Source organism: Talpa europaea (assembly GCF_964194135.1).
Source record: "Talpa europaea genome assembly, chromosome: 14".
In the NCBI taxonomy this organism is placed as follows: Eukaryota; Metazoa; Chordata; class Mammalia; order Eulipotyphla; family Talpidae; genus Talpa; species Talpa europaea.
The window spans coordinates 64,883,549-64,905,955 of NC_140082.1; the positions used below are offsets into that span (position 1 = coordinate 64,883,549).

The window sequence follows — 22,407 nt, forward strand, 5'->3', positions numbered from 1 at the left end:
TACTTCTCTAAATCAAAAAAGCACAAAAATCACAATATGAAAAAAACACACATCCAAAAATGCTTAGCTTGGGTCAGATACTATTTTGATCAGAAGGTCTGATACAATAGTCAAGGTGGTATATATTTGGGTTTTAATCTTCCCCTAGTACTTTTATTTATTCCATTACCACTGCAGTGACTCTGAGTGGGTCTCAAGATACCAACTAGGAAGGGTACTTGTTCATCCTCTATATCTTAATTCACAGTTGAAATGAGCCTTTATTTTAAGAAGTCATTTTACTAAAGCTAAGAGAAGAAAATAAAAAGGTTGTTACAATTTGTAGATTTCTGATCCTAAAATACTACATGGCATTGCTTCTGAGTTCTTGCAGGTCTGGTATGCTTTCATGTTCTGCTTCACCCACTCTTCACTTTTTCTGTAGATAAATTCTTGCTTTTTTTTTTTTTTGGCAATATAGATGGTACTGGAGGGGAGAATGCTAAGCCAAATAAGTCAGAAGGAGGAAGACAAATACCACAAAATTTCACTTATATGTAGCATATAGAGAGATTTAAAAAAGGAGAAGACAAAACCAAAACAATAATTCTTAGAAATCTGACTGTAGAATTGAGGCTGCCAGAGGAGGAGGAGAAGAGGGGAGAGCAAAGTGGGGTAGGGGACAACAATGGACTATGGAGGACGACTATGGGTGCATAGGTGGGGGGTAATATACCCCTGAAGAGTGTAATCCTATGTCTTTAAATCATATACAACACTATAAACCAATGTCACCTCAATGCAAATATAAATAAGTTTTCTAAAACTATGTTTAAAAAAATGCATAGGTCAGTGTTGACCTGGCAGAACGCTCCAAAAAATATGTAAAATGTAACAAGTTTTAAAAACTACAATTGAAACCCTACTACTATTGTGTTGCTGCCAATGTCTGCTTTGAGATGTTAACAGTTGCCTCATATATTTCCATGCTCCTTGGTTTGGTGCACATATGAGTTATTATATCTTTCTGATGTATTATTATGGCTGTCCCTGCTTTTTTTGAGGGGGGAGGGTTCCATTCACATGTAGGCTTGTTTTCCAACCATTTACTTTCATCCTATGTTTATCTTTGGAGCATAGATAAATGTCCTCAAGAAAGCAGAACGTTTTGTTTTCTAATCCAACCAGTTGTTCTGTGCCTTTTGATTGGTGGCTCTGGCCGTTTACATTTTCGGTGAATACTGATATATGAATATTTGCTACTGCCATTTTGTATTTAGTTTTCTGGTTCCATTTTTTGTTCATTTTTTGGGTTGATTTTTCTCCCTTTTGTTTAGATAGGTGAGCTACTTTCACCATTTCATGCAGAGAGGTGTAGTTTGCAAACTCCTTCAGTTTCTGTTTTTCTGTGAAAACCTTTATTTCTCCTTCATATCTGAGAGTTTTGCAATATATAATATTTTTTAGCTAACATTTTTCTCTTTGGGTATTTTGAATACATCATTCTATTCCCACCTTCCCTGCAGGATCTGATGGGAGTAGCTCTATAAACTATTTGCTTTTCCCCCTAATCACCTTCAATATCTTGCACTGTTGGTAGTTTTACCACAATGGGTCTTGGTGTAGGTCTTGTTGCATTTGGATAGTCAGTTGGATTTTTAGCTTCATAGATTGTATATTCAGTTCTTTTTCCAGGGTTGGTACATTCCCCTCTTTTATTTATTTGAATATGCTTTCAACCCCCTACCCCCTTCCCTTTCTGGAGTACTCATTATCATTATGTTGCCTTTCCTAATGGAGTCAACTAGCTCTTGATGTGTCTGTTCAGTTTTCTTCTTTCTTCTTCCAGATGTGTTCTTTGTGTATTATTATCTTCAAGGTCACTGATCCAATCCTCCATTGGTCTATTCTGCTCATTTTTCTGTTTTAGAGTCCCTATTTTTAAAACAAGTATCTGAAGGAATAACTTGGAGATTGGGTTGCTTCTACTTTTCTAGTGGGTAGAGACTTTGTTTAATGTGATTTTACTTTTGTGGCCTTTGCTGGTTTCTGTAGATTAGAGATCTGATCTCGTAGCTGCTGAGTTAGGTTGTGGGGAAGATTCCTGGGGGCATCCAGTCACTGGAATGAATGTGCTATGGAAGGGCTGGCTCATGTTTGTGGCATTGCCAATATCCCTCCTCTCCTGGGTTCCAGATCTAAGACTCTGCAGTCTGTGCACTGTCAATACACTTAATGAAGTCAGTGCTAGTCCTGACCTCATTGTCCTATGCATTGTCCTTGTTCTTTGCAGTGGGGACCCAGCCTACGAGAAGTGCCCTAGCTCCTCCACTTATGTTTCCCCTCAGTATGTGCCTCCTCCATGCCATCCATCTTTTCCTTCCTGAGGCTTACTGACTGAGCTGCCGACTACAATTTGTAATGTAGCTTCCCACTCAGGATACCCACCTCTTATTCAGTGAAGCATGAATTTCTCCTTCCTGTCCCTTCTGGTACAGTCTGTGCTGGGTCTCAAGCCACAGGGCTCTGTGTGTACTGTCCACCTAGTTAACTTTTAAATGATCTGCTTGGGAGTGAACCAAGGAATCTTCTCTAGTGCCATCTTGGTCCAAATCCTAATTCACTGATTTTTTAGTAAAGGAATAATGCTCTTTATAATAAATGGATGACATATTATTAATTAGTCCCACAAATACATATTGATCATCTGTAATGGATTAGTTGCTAGGGATACAGCAATGAACAAAACAAATCAAATTCCCTTTGCTCATGAAGCTTGCACTCTAGCTAGGGAGCCAGACAATAAAGAAGATAGTAACTAGACTGTATAATGTTCCACACAAGTATAAATGTTAATGACATTAAAGAAAATAAGGATGGGTGATAATAACTGTCATTGGATAATGCTTAATTCTTGTATAGAAGCCAGGGAAGTCTTCATTTAATACTTGATAATGTTTGAAGAAAAATTCTGAAGATAGGAGAGAGCTAGTCATGAGGGACCAGCAAATTACATTGGTTTTGTTTTAATTTTAAGTGAATATGGATTTAACATAGTTGATCCTCCCCTACTTCTTGTTAAACTTGTTTGACATGACTTCCAGGAAGCATATTTCCTTGGTTTTCCTTCTGCTTTGTAGACTATTCCTTTGTCCCTCCTCATTTCCGTAATCGCTAAAGGTTGGGATAGACCATGTTTTAGTTCTCTTTTCATATTTATATAATGGGTTCCTAACCTCATACATGCACACACTTATGTACTTATATACACAGATACACACACGTGCACATGCACATGCACACACACAAAGTTTTACCTTATTTTTATATGCCCCTCCACCCCCTTTAGTAATCTGATGAAACCTTAAATATTTTCTCAGAATAGTGTTTATAAAATAGGTTGCATTTAAGAGAAGCTACTTAAAAATAATTAGAGTTGTCAAAATATTAGCAATATTTGTTGCTAATTTTAATATATTTGCTTCTGTTAATGACAATGATTAACATGATATAACACCAGGCTTAATAACTACCATATTTTTTTTTGTGACATAGGAAGCAAGATCATTAGATAAAAGAACAGAAAGTTTTTAACAGATATTTATGAAAGAGAATGGACTAGAAAAATACAGCAATGCTCATTGGGCAGTATTCTAGAGCCATTTTAACCTTGCAATTAAAGTGGAACAATTCAGTTTGGTATGTTTTTCCCTGATCACAGTCAACTGCTAAGGTGGCTAGTTGTATTTCACCAAGGTTGTGCTTTAGACATAAATATGAAGAAGTAAGTGAGGCCAAAATATGAAATAATAAGTGGGGCCAAAAAAATGGAGGGTACATATTAACAAAGTGATATATTATTGACCATGGAATTTAATCTGAATAAAGAAGGAAAAGAGAACTTGGAGGTGGGCTAAGGGTGTTGCATGAGTGGATTGACTGTTTTGTTGGAGTTGAAGTATCATTCAGAGGATTATTCATGTCCAGCTCCTAGGAGCAAGTTGAGGGAAAGATAGGGAGTGATGGATAGAAAGCAGGATATTTGGAATTGGGGATACAAAGGATAACACACATTATACATATCTGTCTCTGCTTGACATGAATGATTCTGACATGGAAGCAAAATAAGATTCTTATTACAGAAAGTATTTTCTATATCACTTTTTATTCATAATATATAATCTGATTCTCTAAATAATGTAAATTAATTTCAATTCAAGAAAATTCTACTGAAAAAAATCACAAGAACATTAGAGGATTAATAATTGGCATTAGGAAGTGATCTTTCAGTTAAACAATAATTCTTTAAGAAAACTCACTTGCAACACATTAACATGTTCGTCAGATATTTAATAATGTTGAAAAACAAGAGAAGAGGAAAGCAAAATTGTTATAACATAGGAACAACAGGAGTTCAAACAAATAATATACAGTATTTTGAAATTATAATTTGATCTGATTTATCAAAAAACCCCAAATTTAAGTGCAAAGTGTTTTCATCAAGCTTTTGTTAATACTGAAATCCAAGTTAGTTATTGTAAGAAATAACTTGCAAGGTAATGCTTTTCTTACCTGAGGTCCCCAGGCATCTTCTAATGGGAGATCCTTGTTAAGTTCAGTCATTGATTTCCATGTCTGGGCTTCATGTAAACAACCACTCTGTCAAAATATTTTGTACACTAATATTTTCCTTTGTATTTGATATATTTTGATGCTATTGAAAATTACATATTAAAAACTCATTATTTAAATATTTGCTGGTCTACAAACAATTGACTTTTATGTATTAAACTTGTAGAGAACTTCTTAATCTCACTAATTTTAATTGTTTCACAATCATGTCACTTACATGTCATGTCATTTACACAGACATGTCATTGACAAATATAGCAACTTACTAATTACCAAGCCTTTTACCTGTTACTCACTTTAATTATTTATTGTTTACCTTGTTCAGAGAGCTCTGGGAATATTACATAAAAGTGGTAATGCCAGGCATCCTTGTTTTATTCCTGATTTTAGAGGGAAGACTTTCAAATTTAAACCATGAAATATGATGTTTTCCATGGTTTTTGTATAGCCATTTTATGTTATTTTTTATTTTTAAAGATTTTTTTATTTATACAAGAACTGGGGTACAGTCTGAGGCGTGGGAGGGTGAGAGAATTCACCAGAGACAGAGCAGGGAGCAGAACAGGCAGACGTACCGAAGACACTGCTGAGGGGAGCAGTGGGGAGGCAGGAGAGATCTGTGTGCCATGTGGGAATCTCCCTGGCCGGCTGGGAATCGAACCCGCGGAGGCTGAGGACAGCTTCACAGCATGGCGCTCAACCCACTGTGCCACCGGGAAGCCTCTAGCTATTTTATTATACATACAAAATTTATAATTTTCTAAGACTTATTTTAAAAATAACATTATATATAGGTGATAATTTTTAAATCAAGTGACTTCATCAACTATTACAAAATCTTATGCTGTTTTTTCTCCTGTTAACATAATGTATTACCAATGGAACATTATAAAGCAATAAAAAAGACGAAATCTTGCTTGGATGTATTTTGAGGGAATCGTGTTAAGTGAAATAAGTCAAAAGGATAAAGACAAATACTTTTGATTTTACTCACTTGTGGACTACAAAAGGAAAAAAGCACTCAACAAACAAAACAAAAATCCCCTTAGACTTTGGTTTTTTTTTTTTAAACTTTTATTTTCTTACATGTTAATCTTTTTTTTTTTTAAAGATTTATTTATTTATTCATACAAGCATTGGGTACAGTCAGAAGCGCGGGAGGGTGAGAGAATTCACCAGAGCCAGAGCGGGGAACAGAACAGGCAGACTGACGAAATACACTGCTGAGGGGAGCAGCGGGTGTGGCAGGAGAGGTCTGTGAGCCATGCGCCATGTGGGACCCTTGCCTGGTGGCCGGGGATCGAATCAGCGTTGCTGAGCCTGCGCCGCAGCTTCGCGGCCCAGCACTCAAAGGCTGTGCCAGCTGGGGAGGCCCGAATCCCCTTAGACTTTGACAACAGAATGGTGGTTACCAGAGAGGAAAGAGAGTGCAAGAGGATAGGTAGAGGGGGCCAACTGTTTGGTACTGAATGGTGACTGGACATTTGGGAGTGGATGTGAGTTATTAAATATAGCTGCTGAGGTGAGAAACTGTATACCTGAAACCTATAGAGTGTTGTAAATTAACGTTACCACAATAAAAAGAATAAAATATTCAGTGATTTCTAAATGATACAGAGTTTCAAATTATGTTTTGAAATGATACCCCATATTCTTTTTTTAATAAACAAAACTTGGTTTGGGTATATTATTTCTAATATATTGCTGAGTTTGATTTACTAATATTGTTTAGATGTTTTATATCTAATGACATGAGTGAGATAAACTCATAATGCTCTTTTAAGGTCTTATCAAGTCTTCACAGATTCACAAAATGAAGTAGCAAGTGCTCTCCTCTCCCCAATATTCTGGAAGAGGTTTTGTAAGGCTGAAGTAAAATTTTTCTTAAATGTCGGCAGACTTCATTAGGAAAGCCATTTGGAATTACAGCTTTCTATATTTTATATTGGAACACAAGAAATTTTAGTAAGTTGTTTTACAAGACATTTGCCCTGTTGTTCATTGTCAAATTTGTTGACATAAATTCACTTATAATAATCTCTATAAAATGATATTGCAGTTCTAGCTTATTTTAATTTGTCAGCTAGAATATTTTATTTGGGTACCCGCTGGTATAGTTTCTTTGAGGAAAGTAGGATAAATATTTCTCTTTTATTTGCCAGTTTTCAAGTAAGGAACCCATTCCCTATCATTCTCCAAAGATGATCTTTGAAAAAAAATATATATAAGCTCATTGATATAAAATAGCCAATGGGTTTTTACCCATCACAAAACAAAATTCAGATGGTCTCATCTTTCACCAGTAAGAAATTCTTCATACTGACTTCTGATTAGTTTTGACATGACTCTAGCAGCCTGTGATACTTTTTTGCTATTTCATATGTCAAACTTTTCCAGGTTCATTTTGTAGTTTCCTACTCTAGACTTGGAATCAGCCTTTTACCTAAGAATCCCTAGTTACTTATAGTGGGAAATGTTATTTCAAGATAAGAGTCTGGGTACTTAGGATATTCATTGCTATTGATTAGTTATGTCTCTAGGGAATTTTATGGGTGGGAAAACTTTATATATATATGCTATATCTCTTCATATTAACAATATATCTATATGCTTATATTGGATAAATATCCAATATCTGATGAGTTTATTGAGTGCTGTCCAAACTCAGAATTCATTTTTTTAAAGATTTATTTTTATTTATTTATGCATACAAGAACTGGGGAGTAGGCCAGAGGTAGGGGGCTGGTGAGAGGATTCACCGGAGACAGTAGGGAGCAGAACAGGCAGATCTACTGAAATGCACTGCTGAGGGGAGCAGTGGATGAGACAAGAGAGGTCTGCTGCACCATATGGGTTAACCCCCTGGCCAGGGATCAACTCATGTCACAGTGGCTGGCAAAAGCTTCATGGCACTGAGATTTAACCCCTGTGCTAACAGGGAGGCCCTTATATTCAGAATTCTTGTCTGACTTTTGTATTTGTACCAAAACATTTGATAAGGAATGATAATCTTAGAGTATCCTCTAATTACACATTTGCTTTTTTCTTATGTTATATATTGATTCTTCATGGCTTTAACAATACAAATATTAATACAACTATCATGATTACTGGAAATAATTTTATTTTTCACCTTGCTGTACTCATCACATTCTCTACCATATTTAATAATTTTATTACATCTACATTTTCAGAAAATGCATCTATTATATACTATATTCTATTCCCTTTAGCCCTTATTGTGTTTTAAGTCATTCTGCACTGAATAGTTCTTCTTTTCTTTTTTAAAGATTTATTTATACAAGCACTGGGTGCAGTCAGAAGCGAGGGAGGGTGAGAGAATTCACCAGAGCCAGAGCGGGGAACAGAACAGGCAGACTGACGAAGTACACTGCTGAGGGGAGCAGCAGGTGTGGCAGGAGAGGTCTGCCTACCATGTGGGACCCTTGGTAGCGGCTGGGGATCCAACTGGCACTGCAGAGGCTGTGGGCAGCTTTGCAGCCCAGTACTCAAATGCCTGTGCCACCAGGGGAGGCCCTACACTGAATAGTTCTTATGTTGATATCTTTTTAGTGTTTTAGTGATATCTTTTTAGTGTTTAGGGCTGTCTGAAGATCATTACTTAGTAAGTAACTCAGGAAAGGCTCATAAGAACAATATTCTGAGTTTTTTTTTTTTAACATGTTGATAGAGTTTGCACCCTTATATCCACCACTAAGCATAAACAGTTTTGGTGGATATAAAATCCTTGGCTCGTGCTTACTTTCCTTTATTTTTTAAACATTTTACTTCATTTAATATCTTAATGCCAGCATGAAGCATGGCAATAAAAATGTCTGGTGATAATTTTATTTCCCTTATAAATTGCTTAGTGTTTTGCTTTGATACCCACTTGGGTTGGTTGTTCTGATTTGATATTCTCCAGTAAATTGTATGCTTTCAATATGATATTTCAAATTTGTTTTGGAGGGTGGGAGGTATTTTGTTAAATTATTTGTACTGTATTTATTCCTTTTTTTTAAAGATTTATTTATTTATTTATACAAGCACTGGGTACAGTCAGAAGCATGGGAGGGTGAGAGAATTCACCAGAGTCAGAGTGGAGAGCAGAACAGGCAGACTGAGGAAGTACACTGCTGAGGGGAGCAGCGGGCAGCAGGAGAGGTCTGTGCGCCATGTGGGGCCCTCACTCGGTGGCCGGGATCAAACCGGCACTGCAGAGGCTGCGGGCAGCTTCGCAACCCAGCGAAGGGAAGAAAAATGGGAATGGTAAAGAGGGAGAGAGAAGATGGTTTAACACAGTGGATGCCTAGATTGTGTCAGATAAACTAAGAGGCAGAAGAGTAATGGGAGAAAATGAGAGCGTTAAAGAATTGAGTGGTGAGGTTGGAAGCTGAGAACTTTGAGTTTTAATATAATTTTAATAAAGGGAGCTCTATTCATCAAGGTAGTCTGCTGGACAATAGTAATAAACCTCAACTTTCAGATGCTTTACACATTAAAAGATTAATTATTGACCAAACATATTCCAATGCATACGTGTCTGGTTAACTGGTTCTTATGGATGATTCTCCTCAAGGTAGTGAATTAGGAACACAGGATATTTCTGTTTGGTGGTTGAAATCTCCTCACAGAACCCTCCTCATTGTTGCTGTAATATACTGTCATGTGAAGGAAAGTGGGAAGCAATGTAGATGCATGTGATCCCTTCTTAAGCACTTCATCCTGGAGATGAAACATATAGCTTCTGCTCATCCTTCAGTAGTGACAAGCCACATGATCCTACCTAGTTGTAAATGGAGCTGGGGATTATAGTTTCTGATTAGACACCTTCTTCTCAGCAATAGCTCTACTTGATGGCTGGCAGAATTAAAAAGTCAATTGGAACATTTTTCAGGAGATGAGGAGAAATCACTACATTCTGAATATATGATAGCAACAAGTAGAAAGGGGTAGATGACAACTAGGTGACAAGAGCCTCACCTTAAGGGGAAGAGACTGATCTAGAAATGATACTGTGGATTAGGGAAATGATAAATTCCACAGTTTATTCTTAAGGAAATGGGTGAAAGAACATCTTTGCTTTGATATAAAAATAGAGAAATGACATTCTCTTAAGAATATATAGCAAAGAAGGACCTAGGGACATTTAATCCTAAGGTACATTAGAAAGATTTGAGAAGATGGAAAATATTGGAAATCTGGACAAAGGTAAAAGGAACATAGAATCCTTTAGGGAATGGGGCTATGGGAAGAATTAGACCAGAAGGACTTAACAAGAATAGAAAAAGAATAGAAAAAATGTGTGATGGGATGGATGTGTTCAGCCATATAATTGAAAGTTAATTAGTTCTTGTAGTACTATAGAGGGGGATAGCAGTGTAACCCATGTCTCTTGGCTGCCCTCTGGGTGGGTGAGACTTTTTGGAGACTTAAGGCCTCTAATAGATGATAAAGTCACTTTGGAAGAAGTCATGTTCAATACACAGAACCAATACTGGTAACTTCTAGAAAGGCTCCATCAAGATGGGAAGATCTCAAGGGTAGAATATCCTATATGAAGGGAGGTGAAATGTGGTGATTGGCAGTGGTAAGTCTTTTCTTCTGTGGTCTAAAAGTTAAAGGGCAGAATAAAGATAATTCATAAGGAGGTTGAGATTGATCAGTCCTTGAGGATGGAGGAAAACGATGAGCTTATGGGGACAGTGAAGTCAAGGTCAACAGGTCAAATTATACAAAGAAGTGAAGTGAGACAAAGTCTAGAGCATGTTTGCTTGATTTAGTACAAATGTAATGAATGTTCAAAAGTCAAAGGAAGACCCATAAATAATCAAACAATGAATACAGCATGGAGAGGTAGTAAAATACTCACCGATAACTGTATCACCCTACTAGAAACATTATTTCTCTGACTTCTTTGTTTTATATAACAATGACTTTTTCATAAATGAATTTCAGTATAATATCATTTAATACAGAGGTTTTTTTTTTTCCCTCACACAGTTGATTAGGTCTATTTTCCTTAGATAAATTACATACTGATTTAAAATAGAAAGGTAAGTCAAATTGCATACTAAATTATATTTAAAATAAAAGATATCATACCTTCTTCATAGTATTGCTAAAGCTATAGTCATTCCTGCCATGTATTTCCCACACAATGAAATTTACAGTAATATCTTCGACATAGCCACTGTCATTGTATCTGAAAGAACCAGCAGACATAAAAATAATATAGGGATTATATTAGATGTTGAATGTAGGGATTCAGAGCTACAACTTTTAAGTCAGATGAGCTTAGGTTTAAATTGTGTCTTTTTTTTTTTTTAAGATTTATTTATTTATTTATTTATACATGCACTGGGTACAGTCAGAAGCGCGGGAGGGTGAGAGAATTCACCAGAGCCAGAGCAGGGAGCAGAGCAGGCAGAAGGACCGAGGTACACAGCTGAGGGGAGCAGCGGGCAGCAGGAGAGGAGCAGCGGGCAGCAGGAGAGGTCTGCACGCCATGTGGGACCCTCCTCCGGTGGCCAGGGAACAGCCGGTCGAACCGGCGCTGAAGAGGCTGCCAGCAGCCTGGCAGCCTCGCAACCCAGCGCTCAACCGCTGCGCCACCGGGGAGGCCCTTAAATTGTGTCTTTGGGGCCTCCCTGGTGGTGCAGGCAGTTGAATGCAGTGCTGTGAAGCTGTTCGCACCCTCTGCAGTGCCGGTTTGATCCCTGCTGCTGTGGAGATACCCACATGGCAAGCAGACCTCTCCTGTCTCGCCCGCTGCTCTCCTCAGCAGTGTATTTCAGTCAGTCTGCCTGTTCTGTTCCCCACTCTGTCTTTGGTGAATCCTCTCACCCTCCCACACATCTGGCCTGTACCCCGGTTCTTGTATAAATAAATAAATCTTCAAAAAAAAATTGTGTCTTTATCACTTAGCAGTTTTGTGACTTAGGGGAAGTTACTGAAACCTTTGAACCCTTAATTTTCTTGTCTGGAAAAGTAAATAGTACCTATTGTATAATTTTTCTTCAGCTCTGAAAATAAGCCTTACAGTAATGAAATAGAAAATTTCACTTCTTTAATAGTTGTAGCTGTAAGTTCTCTTCACATTGATATGAATCATATGGGTAAGCGGAGGGTAAAGGGAGGTTATCAATGACTGGTAGAAGAGAGAAAGGCAGAAAGAACGGCTAAGTCAGGATCCTTGGCTGTCATTTAATTAACATTCATGAGATGCCAATTATGTATCTGAGAATTAAAACACAGAATTACTATGATGATAACCAAGATGCAGTAGATATCCTAGAAAGAACCATCTGGAAGATATGGCTGAGTGTCAAATGATGAGTAACATCACAAGAATTGAGGTAGGGTCAAGAAGCTGAAGTAGTTATAAGCTCCCTGGAATGATAGGCATGCACAGCCCAATCTCAGAGAACACATGATGACTTCTACCAAGAGCAGACATCAGTAGTCTAATCTGGACAGGGTGCCCTCTCCCTGATCCTGCGGCTAGAGACATAAGCCACATTGAGTTTAGAGAGTTTACCTCAAACTCAATGAATTTTTTTTTACGATTGATTTATTTATGCATACAAGAGCCAGGGTGCAGGCCAGAGTTGCAGGGGGTGTGAGGATTCACCAGAGACAGACTGGAGAGCAGAACAGGTGGATCTACTGAGATACACTGCTGAGGGGAGCTGCAGGGGAGTCAGGAGAGGTCTGCTGTGCCATGTGGGTAGCTTCCTGGCTGGGGATCGAACTCATGCTGTAGTGGCTGCAGGTAGCTTCATAGTGCTGAGACTTAACTCCTTGCGCCACCAGGGAGGACTGAATTTTGTTTTTAATACAAGTAATGTTAGTTTATATTATTGTGATTTAAGGGTATAGGACCCCACTCTTCAGGTGTCACCATAGTCCACCGCCATAGTCCATTGTACTCCCTTTTCCATTTTGTTCTCAGCCTTTCCCTCTCCCACACAATCCTTCAGTTCTATAGTCTGCTTTCAAGAGTTGTTTTTTATAATTTTTTAACATTTATCTTATTTTTATTGATATATTTTACATCATTCGTCCTTTTTGTACAATGCATGCTTTCTCCTCTCAGGAGTAGTCCCCATAAAATTCCCACCACTAATTTACCCATGCGCCATCATAGTCCCTGTGTTCTTCCCTCCCCCGTTTTAATACCTCTCCCTCCCCCTCCCCTGCAGAGTGTCTCTGTTAATTTTTTTTTATTTTAATTATGTTTTTTCCTGATCCCTTTTTTGGTTCCCTTACATTCCTCCTATAAGCAAAACCATCTGATTTTTTTTTTCTTTTTCCTTCTGCCTTGTTTACTGAGTGTAATCCCTTCCAGCATCAACCACGTTGCTGTGAATGGCATGAGTCAATCTTTTTTTTTGTGTGTGTATCTATATCTATATCTATATCTATCTATCTATACATCACATTTTCTTTGGTATCAAGAGTTGGTTTTTAAGTTTGGCATATTTGTCCCTTTTTTTTTTTGGTTTCTTTATATTCCACATATTAGTGTCACCACTTGGTATTTGTCTTTCTCCTTCTGACTTATTTTGCTTAGCATAATCAAGCTCAGTGAGTTTAAAACAGTTTTTTCTCCAAATTTTTAGATAAATTTTTCCTTCTGCTATCATATGAAAACAGGGGTTTGAGACTAAAGTTAAAGTACAGTCACTGATAAAGTCATACCTCTGCGTACCACAGATTGTGAGTATAAAAAGGTTTACATGTCTTCCTTCTTCATCAGTTTGCCTGCATTTTAATGGAATTATGCTCCACACCCCTGGACAGACATTTTAGTCAAGACCTTGGACTCAGGCAAACTCACTATTTGAAATATCTTCCTGTTTATATTCATGTCTCTATATTAAAAACACTAATCCCTGACAATGTCTTTTTATTCACTGCCCAGATATCTGCTTGGTTTTTCAGTCATTTTATCTGCCTTTCCAGGTCTGCTTCAGCTTATTACCACCAACCCTGATTATAAAAGCAGTTATTATCCTGTTTCCATAGGCTGGGCAGAAATTTTAAGTGTCAGGGAGTGGTATCTGAGAAGCTATTTTATTTCCATCGTAATCCTTTTTTTAGAAATCATAAAGAGACGAACTCAGAAGGTCAACTCTTCTGTAGGGATGACTAGCCAGGCATTGGAGTAGTGATGCTTGACTTCTTTATTAGAGCAGGTGGAGGGTCATAGAGAACCCTCAAACTCTGGCCCCTTATCATGGGAAAATGCCCACATGTGTATGAGTACACAACATTTTGTATGTAAGTTTTAGGAATTATGGTCAGGCTTTAATAATACTCTAATTTATGGCTCTTCAGAAGGTGCAATATGTTTGATTGTATCTTCTGAAAGTGATTAGATTCTTTAATTAAGAAATAATTGCAAAGGCATGTGTTTTATTTACATAAAAAGATCTTAATTGAACTCTATAAACTAGCAGCTTTTGCAGTCACAAAAGCAATAAGCTACAGTGTCATCTAGTGGCATAAGGATAAATTTCTTATCTATATGATCTGTACTTTCTGGGCTTACAAAGATCTTTCATAGTTTTACTTATTCAATTGAGAATATGTTACAAAAACGCTTGCTTGTTTAAGCATGAACTATTTTCATTAATATAACATATAATACTATCAACCCTGAGAAATTCAGAAAAGTCACTAGCAGGTAATAAATTTTCCTATAATTTGTAACTTCTCCACTATGGCAGTTCTACTTTTCGAATTGGGAAGGAGAGACCTTTCTGTTGATCCATAAGACATGTATGTTTTCAATCCTGTGTAACCACTCTTGATGGCCTATTTTATTAACCATGTCTTTTATTTTCTACATTGTGATGTTTTACTATCTGGGGCCTTGCTGACCCTGAAGAGACCGCTCCTCCTAGGTTAATTATCTCTAACTCCTAGAGATAGTAAACAACTCTCCCAGGAGTGCCTTTCATATACAAACCAACCAGTCCAGAGCCCATACCCTAACTACCTACTTTATTAACACTCAGGCCACTATCTAACTGCCTTAATAGCCCCAGGGCCAGCCACAAAACTGTTAGGAAGAGCACCTATGCCCCAGTGTCCACTGAAATTATTCAAATTAGCCAATTCTAAGCCTGCTTTACCTGTCTTATTAATTCCTTCTTGCAAAAATCACAATAAAGGTTCTTGCCCACATTTTACCTATTCCCTCTCCCTCCTAACTAACCTTGATACTCAGGAATGGACACAGTGCAGGTTTTCTGATCCAGTAGACTGGGTAAAGGAGGAGTCAGAGTCCTCAGTGGCTTTTGCAGGTCTTTTATTGGGATTTACCTGGTACACAGCAGGCAGGAGTACTGGGGGGCCGGGAGGCTGGCAGTCCTTCCAGCCCCCAGCAAATCCTCACTCTATCTGGGCTCTCTGGTGATCTCTGCTTCCCCTTCTCTGCTTCTGTCTCGGCTTCTTGCTTCTTTGCTTCTCTGTTGGTGTCTCTTTCAGCTTCTGTTCGTTCTTGGCTTCTGCTGGCGTCCCCGTGACGCACCCTTAAAAGCCCAGTCTTAGCCCAGGTGAATCCCATCTACCTATGCCCACACCCTACTCCAGGTGCCCGCCATCAGGCATGCATTCAGGGCCGCAAGGATCCTTCATCTATCCTTCATCATCTTCTGCGGGAGGGCAGAAAAGCCTGACATTTTTCCTTACCCTACACTCCTGTATGAATTCTATGGGGTGTGCTATACTTCTTGTTTCCAGAGACCAGTATCAGTATGTATAAATTTTTTTTTCCATGATGACAGTCATCTCCATGTGTGTCTTATCATACCTGATTAAAACAAACTTTGAGTAGAGCAATTATATCCCATTGTCTCCTCTGGGGTTGCTTCTGTGGCACCAAATTTTTGTTGAGGATTTGTTGTCAAAGGAGTTGAGAAACTAAAGAGGCAGATGGGAGGATTTATATTCCCAACTAGATCATACTCCCAGGACTTGCTTCATGTTTACTCACACTTGATTGTGAATCTATCATCCTTTTATTCTGTAAAATTCTGCCCAAACTTGTTCCTGAGCCACTTATAAAGGTAAGACATTTATTATAATCTAGACTCTTGACTAATTCCCTAGTTACTACCCCATCTGATTTATTCTCAAAGTGCAATTAACTAGCACCAAAATTTGCCTCTGTTAAATACCTAATTGAATGCCCAGTTATCAACAATGTATCTATATAATTAAATTAACCTGGACACTAAGCCTTCCTAGTAATGACTTACTTGGTAGTTTTTGCCTCTAATATTATAGAAAAATCAAGTGATTCCTGGTACTGGAGATATAAATAAGTTTCCTCCAGAAAAATGTGTTGTCACAACAGTCCAAAATAGTGCAATTGTTCTTTCCTTTGCATCTAACATTTAACCCAATCATTGGATATTACAATATGTATTCTTAATTCACGCACACATTATTTCAGAAATACAATGACTATGGGTTTTTCTTTTTTAAGGTTGTCAAATATTTTAATTTTTCTAGAACATAACATACATTATTGAGATGTATCCTAGAGCAAAACTGTTAGTGAGATACAGGTGGAAGAGCCCTAGAAATGGTCATATTGTTTTCAAGTTTTATTTATTTATTTATCTATTTATTTATTTATTTATCATCTTTTTCATCTTTATTATTATAAAAAGACTTTGCTGCATTGTTATTTAAATTTTTTTTTAATTTAAATTTTATTTTTATATTCCCCATACAATTACAACCCCCTTATTTTTACCCCAATCTCTCCTTTCCCCACCCCCCACCCCCATAGAGTGTCTCTTGTTCACAGTTGTTTGTTGATTTTGATATTTTCTTTCATACAGTTATTCTTTTTCCTGATCTGTTATTTAAGTTTTCTAGATTCCTGCTATGAGTGAGACCATCCGATATATTTCTTTTTCTTTCTGGCTTATTTCGCTGAGCATGATCCCTTCCAGCACCATCCATGTTGCTGCAAATTGCATGTGTTTCTCTTTTTTGAATGCTGAGTAATATTCCATGGTATATATGTACCACATCTTCTTGATCCAGTCATCTATTTTTGGGCATTTGGGTTGTTTCCAAAGCTTAGCTATTGTAAATAGTGCTGCTACAAACACAGGGGCGCAGGGGCTCTTTGGAATTGATGTTTCTGTGTCCTTTGGGTAAATACCTAGGAGTGGAATTGCTGGATCATATGGAAGCTCTATGTTTAGTAGGTCCAGAAATCTCCACACAGCTCTCCACAGTGGTTGGACCAGTTTGCACTCCCACCAACAGTGCAGAAGAGTTCCTTTTTCTCCACACCCTCGCCAATATTTGTTGTTGCTAGTTTTTTTAATATGTGCCATTCTCACTGGTGTGAGATGGTATCTCATTGTAGTTTTGATTTGCATTTCCCTGATTACAAGTGATGTTGAACATTTTTTCATATGCCTGTTGGCCATTTGCATTTCCTCTTCAGAGAAGTTTCTTTTTAGCTCTTCTGCCCATTTTTTGACTGGATTATTTTCTTTGTTGTTGTTGTTGAGTCTCATTAGCTCTTTGCAGATTTTTGTGATCAGTCCTTTATCATTAGTGTTGGGTGCAAAAATGTTCTACCAGTTGGTGGGGTTTCTCTTTGTTTTTGTTATTGTCTCTTTTGCTGTGCAGAAGCTCTTTAATTTGATGTAGTCCCAGCTGTTGATCTTTGCCTTCACTATCACTGCTTTGGGTGATGTGTCTGTAAAGATGTCTTTGATGTGCAAATCATGTAGTGTTTCGCTTATATTTCCTTCTATATATTTTATGGTTTCAGGTCTTATGTCTAGTTCTTTAATCCATTTTGAGTTGATTTTTGTGTATGGTGTGAGGTAGTGGTCAAGCTTCATTCTTTTGCATGTAGCGACCCAGTTTTCCCAGCACCATTTATTGAACAAACTTTCTTTGCTCCAATGCATAGTCTTTGCTCCTTTGTCAAAGATTAGTTGACCATAAATCTGTGGGTTTATTTCTGGATTTTCTATTCGATTCCATTGGTCTGTATGTCTGTTCTTGTTCCAATACCATGCAGTTTTGATGATTATGGCTTTGTAGTATAGTTTGAAGTCTGGGAGTGTGATAGCAACCCAGGTTTCCCAGCACCATTTATTGAACAAACTTTCTTTGCTCCAATGCATATTCTTTGTTCCCTTGTCAACGATTAGTTGACCATAAATTGTGGGTTTATTTCTGGATTTTCTATTCGATACCATTGGTCTGTGTGTCTGTTCTTGTTCCAATACCATGCAGTTTTGATGATTATGGCTTTGTAGTAAAGTTTGAAGTCTGGGAGTGTGATGCTTCCATTCCCTTCTTTTTTTTTCAGGAGAGCTTTGGCTATTCGGGGTTTTTTGTGGTTCCATATGAATTTCATCAATAATTGTTCTATTTCTTTGAAGAATGCCATTGAAATTTTTATTGGAATAGCATTGATTCTATATATTGCTTTTGGTAGGATGGCCATTTTAATGTTTATTCTTCCAATCCATGAGCAGGGGATGTCTTTCCATTTCTTTGTGTCTTCTTCTGTGTCTTTTAACAGTGTTTTATAGTTTTCTTTGTATAGGTCCTTTACCTCTTTTGTTAGATTTATTCCCAAGTATTTGATTTTTTTTTGTTTTAATAGTAAAAGGGATGGGTTTTTTATTTCTTCTTCTTCAGATTTATTGTTGGTGTATAGGAAGGCTACTGATATTTGCGTATTGATTTTGTATCCTGCCACTCTACTGAACTGATTGATTAGTTGAATTAGTTTTTCTGTGGAGTTTTTGGGGTTCTGTATGTATATTATCATATCATCTGCAAATAGTGATAGTTTGACTTCTTCTTCTCCTATTTGGATTCCTTGTATGTCTTTCTCTTGTCTTATTGCTCTGGCTAGGACTTCCAGTATTATATTGAAAAGCAGTGGTGAGAGTGGTCATCCTTGTCTTGTTCCAGATCTTAATGGAATTGCTTTCAGCTTTTTGCCATTGAGAATGATACTGGCTGTTGGCTTGTCATATATGGCCTTTATGATGTTGAGGTATGATCCTTGTATCCCAAAAATTTCAAGGGCTTTTATCATGAATGATTGTTGCACTTTGTCGAAAGCTTTCTCAGCATCTATTGATATTATCATATGTTTTTTATATTTCTTTTTGTTGATGTGTTGGATAACATTGATTGATTTTCGGATGTTGAACCATCCTTGTGTTCCTGGAATGAATCCTACTTGGTCATGGTGGATTGTCTTATGGATACATTGTTGGATTCTGACAGCTAAAATTTTATTAAGGATTTTTTCATCAGTGTCCATTAGGGAGATTGGCCTGTAGTTTTCTTTTTTTGTGTTGTCCTTGTTTGGTTTTGGTATTAGTGTAATGTTGGCTTCATAGAACGTGTTTGGTATTGTCCCTTCCTTCTCAATTTTTTGGAAGAGTTTGTGAAGGATAGGCACTAATTCGTGACTGTGGGTTTTGAACTAATTCATAATATTTTACCTCAGTGATGAATTAGGTATATTCAGTAATCATTTCACTGGTCCTTATCCAGCCTTTCTCACCTAATTAATTACCATACATTTACCTAACCTGTGATATTTCAGAAGTTATTGTCAGGCTAAGAGAGCCCCACAAGCTGACTAAAATTTTGATGTTTTGCACTGTGTAACCCACCTAACCAGATATACATTCTTTCTCACGTGTACATGGGACATTCTCAAAAATTGACAATATATAGGATCACAAGAAAATATCAACAAATCATGAAGTCTGAAATCATATACCAAGTGTCTCCTTGGAGCATAAAAGTATAAAACTAGAAATCAACTAAGAAACAAAAAGAGAAACCTTCTCATACTCTATAAATCATATGCAGTGTTGTAAACCTCAAGAAAGAAAAAATAAATGTTAAAAAACCCCACAAAATCGGTAGAAGGAAGAAACAGTTAAAATTAGACCAGCAATAAGTGAAATAGTAGTAAAAAGACAACACAAAAGATCAATGAAACCCAAACCTGTTTTTTTGAAAAAAATAAACAAAATAGACAAACCTCTAGCTAGGACCACTATAAAAAGAAGAAAGAAAACAAATAAATAGAATTAATAATGAAAGAGGAGAAATTACAACAGACACTGCAGAAATTCAGAGGATAGTGAGAGATTACTATGCATATTTATATGCATAGTATAGAAACATAGACAAGTTTAGCAACCTAGACAAGATGGGCAAGTTCTGTAGTCCTGAATAAATATTAGCAAACGGAATCCAAAAATACATTAAAAGGATTCTACATCATGAACAAGTGAGATTTATTCCAGAGATACAAGGATGATTCCACATCTGAAAACCAATAAAAATAATTCACTATATCAACAAAAAAAAGATATCATCATATCAACATAAACATATCATCATATCAACATATCATCATATCAACATAAATAGATGCCAATAAAATATCTAATAAGATTCAACATCCATTTATGAAGAAAATCCTCAAAAAATGGGGATAATGGAACATATCTTAACATAACAAAAGCCATATATGGCAGACTCATAGCTAACATTATTCTCAATGATGAAAGCTGAAACTTTCCACTAAGTTCCAGTTCAAGACAAGGATATCCACTCTCACCACTATTATTCAACATAGAATTAGAAGTCTTAGCTAGAGCAATCAGGCAAGAGAAAGCTATAAAAGGAATCCAAATTGGGAAAAAAGAACTTAAGCTATTATTATTTACAGATGAACACAATAACTTAAATAGAGAACCTGAGAGTCCATTGAAAAACTAATTAAAACAATAAACCCATTCAGCAAAGTGACAGGCTACCAAATCAATGCACAAAAATCAGTCACCTCTCTATATGCAAACAGTGAGCTAGAAGACATTTTAAAAAATTCCCATTTATAATCACACACACATGCAAAAATACAAAACTATCTAGGAATAAACCTAACAAAGGAGGTGAAGGACCTATATAAAGAAAATTTAAAAATATTGTTAAAATAAACAGAAGACAAAAAGAAATGGATGGATATTCCATGTTTATGGATAAGAAGAAACAACTTTGTCAGAATGGCCATCCTACCCAAAGCAATTTACATGTTAAATACCAATAAAAATCTCAAGTGTATTCTTCAAAAAAAAAAAAATGGAACATTAATGAAATTCATATGGAACCACAAAAGACCCTGAATAGTCAAAGCTTTCCTGACCAAAAAAAGGGGGGGAATTGTGGTATTACACTTCCAGACTTCAAACTACACTGTAAAGCCATGGCAATTAAAACAGCATGATATTGGAACAAAAAACAGACACACAAACCAATGCAATAGAATTGAGAGCCCAGAAATAAACCCACAAATATAGGGACAGCTAATATGTGACCAGTGGCAAATATACACTGAAACAAGGGAGGCCTCTTCAATAAATGGTGTTGGGAAAGATGGACTGCCACATGCAAAGGCATGAAACTAGACCACTTTCTCACGCCATATACAAAAGTCAACTCAAAATGGATAAGACCTGAAACAATACCACACATAGGGAAAAAACCACAGGCAAAACATTCGGTGATATAAATTTCAGAGATAGCTTTGCAGATTTATCCTGAGCAGCAAGGAAAACAAGAGCACTTAAACAATTGGGACTACATCAAACTAAAAAGCTTCAGCACAACAAAAGGGAAAATAACTAAAACAGTCACCCTATTGAATGGGAGAAAATATTTGCACACAAAACATCTGACAAGGTCTAATATCAAAATCCACCAGGAACTCATATGACTCCACAAAAATAAATGAAATAATCCAATCAAGAGAATGGTGGAAGAGCTAAATAGCCACCTCTCCAAAGAAGACAACCAGATGCCCAAAAGGCACATGAAAAAAAAAGTTCACAATCACTTATCATTAGAAAAATGCAAATCAAAATCACAATCAAATATGATTGTACATCAGTAAGAATAACCCATATGAGTGCAGTGAGACTTAAATGATAAGTGCAGTAAGGCTGTGGAGAAAAAGGAACTCTCCTACACTGTTGATAGGAATGTAGATTGGCCCAGCCCCTATGGAAAACAATGTGGAGTTTTCTCTAAAGACTAACAGTGGCTCTGCCTTACAAACCAGCAATTCCACTCTTAGCTATCTACCCCAAAACTGCAAAAGCACTAACTCAAGAAGAAACCTGCACCCCAGCACTGTATACAATAGCCAAGATATGGAAACAATCTAAGTGCCTCCAAAACAGGTGAGTAGATAAAGAAGTGGTGTAAATATATACAATGGAATGCTGCTCAGTATCAAAAAGATAGACACGTGCCCTTTGCAGAAACATGGATGGACCTGGAAGGAATTCTGCTAAGTATAATAAGTCAAAAGGAGAAAGCTAAATATCAGATGGTGTTACATATATGAGGAATATGGAGAAACCAAACAAAGCATCAGACAAAAACAAGCTTTAAAACCACCCCTTGGATGCTGACTATAGATCTGTGGCCTTCAGAGGGGTAGGGGCAGGGATGGGTATGGGGAGAAAGACCATGGACTATGGTGGAGTATTATGAGCACTTTGGGGGTTAGGAGTGCTATGGTCACAATATTTGAGGGGGAAATCTATACTTTTGAAACACTAGACAGTATGTAAAACAATGGTATTTCAATAACAATAAATATATTATAAAATAAAAGTTTTTACTGAACCTGGGGGAAAAACAAATAACAAAAAATAAACCAACCCTTGAAAGCTCACCATAGATCTGTGATACCCA

General features: G+C 37.0%; 1 protein-coding gene across 1 annotated transcript in view; it reads right to left on the reverse strand.

Moving 5' to 3' along the window:
- CATSPERE (catsper channel auxiliary subunit epsilon) overlaps window positions 1–22,407 on the reverse strand; it is a gene marked incomplete at both ends in the record, with an annotated part of 196,717 nt that overhangs the window by 12,966 nt on the left and 161,344 nt on the right. The window contains 2 exons of the mRNA XM_084254054.1: window positions 4,552–4,638; window positions 10,717–10,816. Coding sequence (XP_084110180.1) covers window positions 4,552–4,638; window positions 10,717–10,816 — 187 coding nt within the window. The remainder of the gene's footprint in view (window positions 1–4,551; window positions 4,639–10,716; window positions 10,817–22,407) is intronic.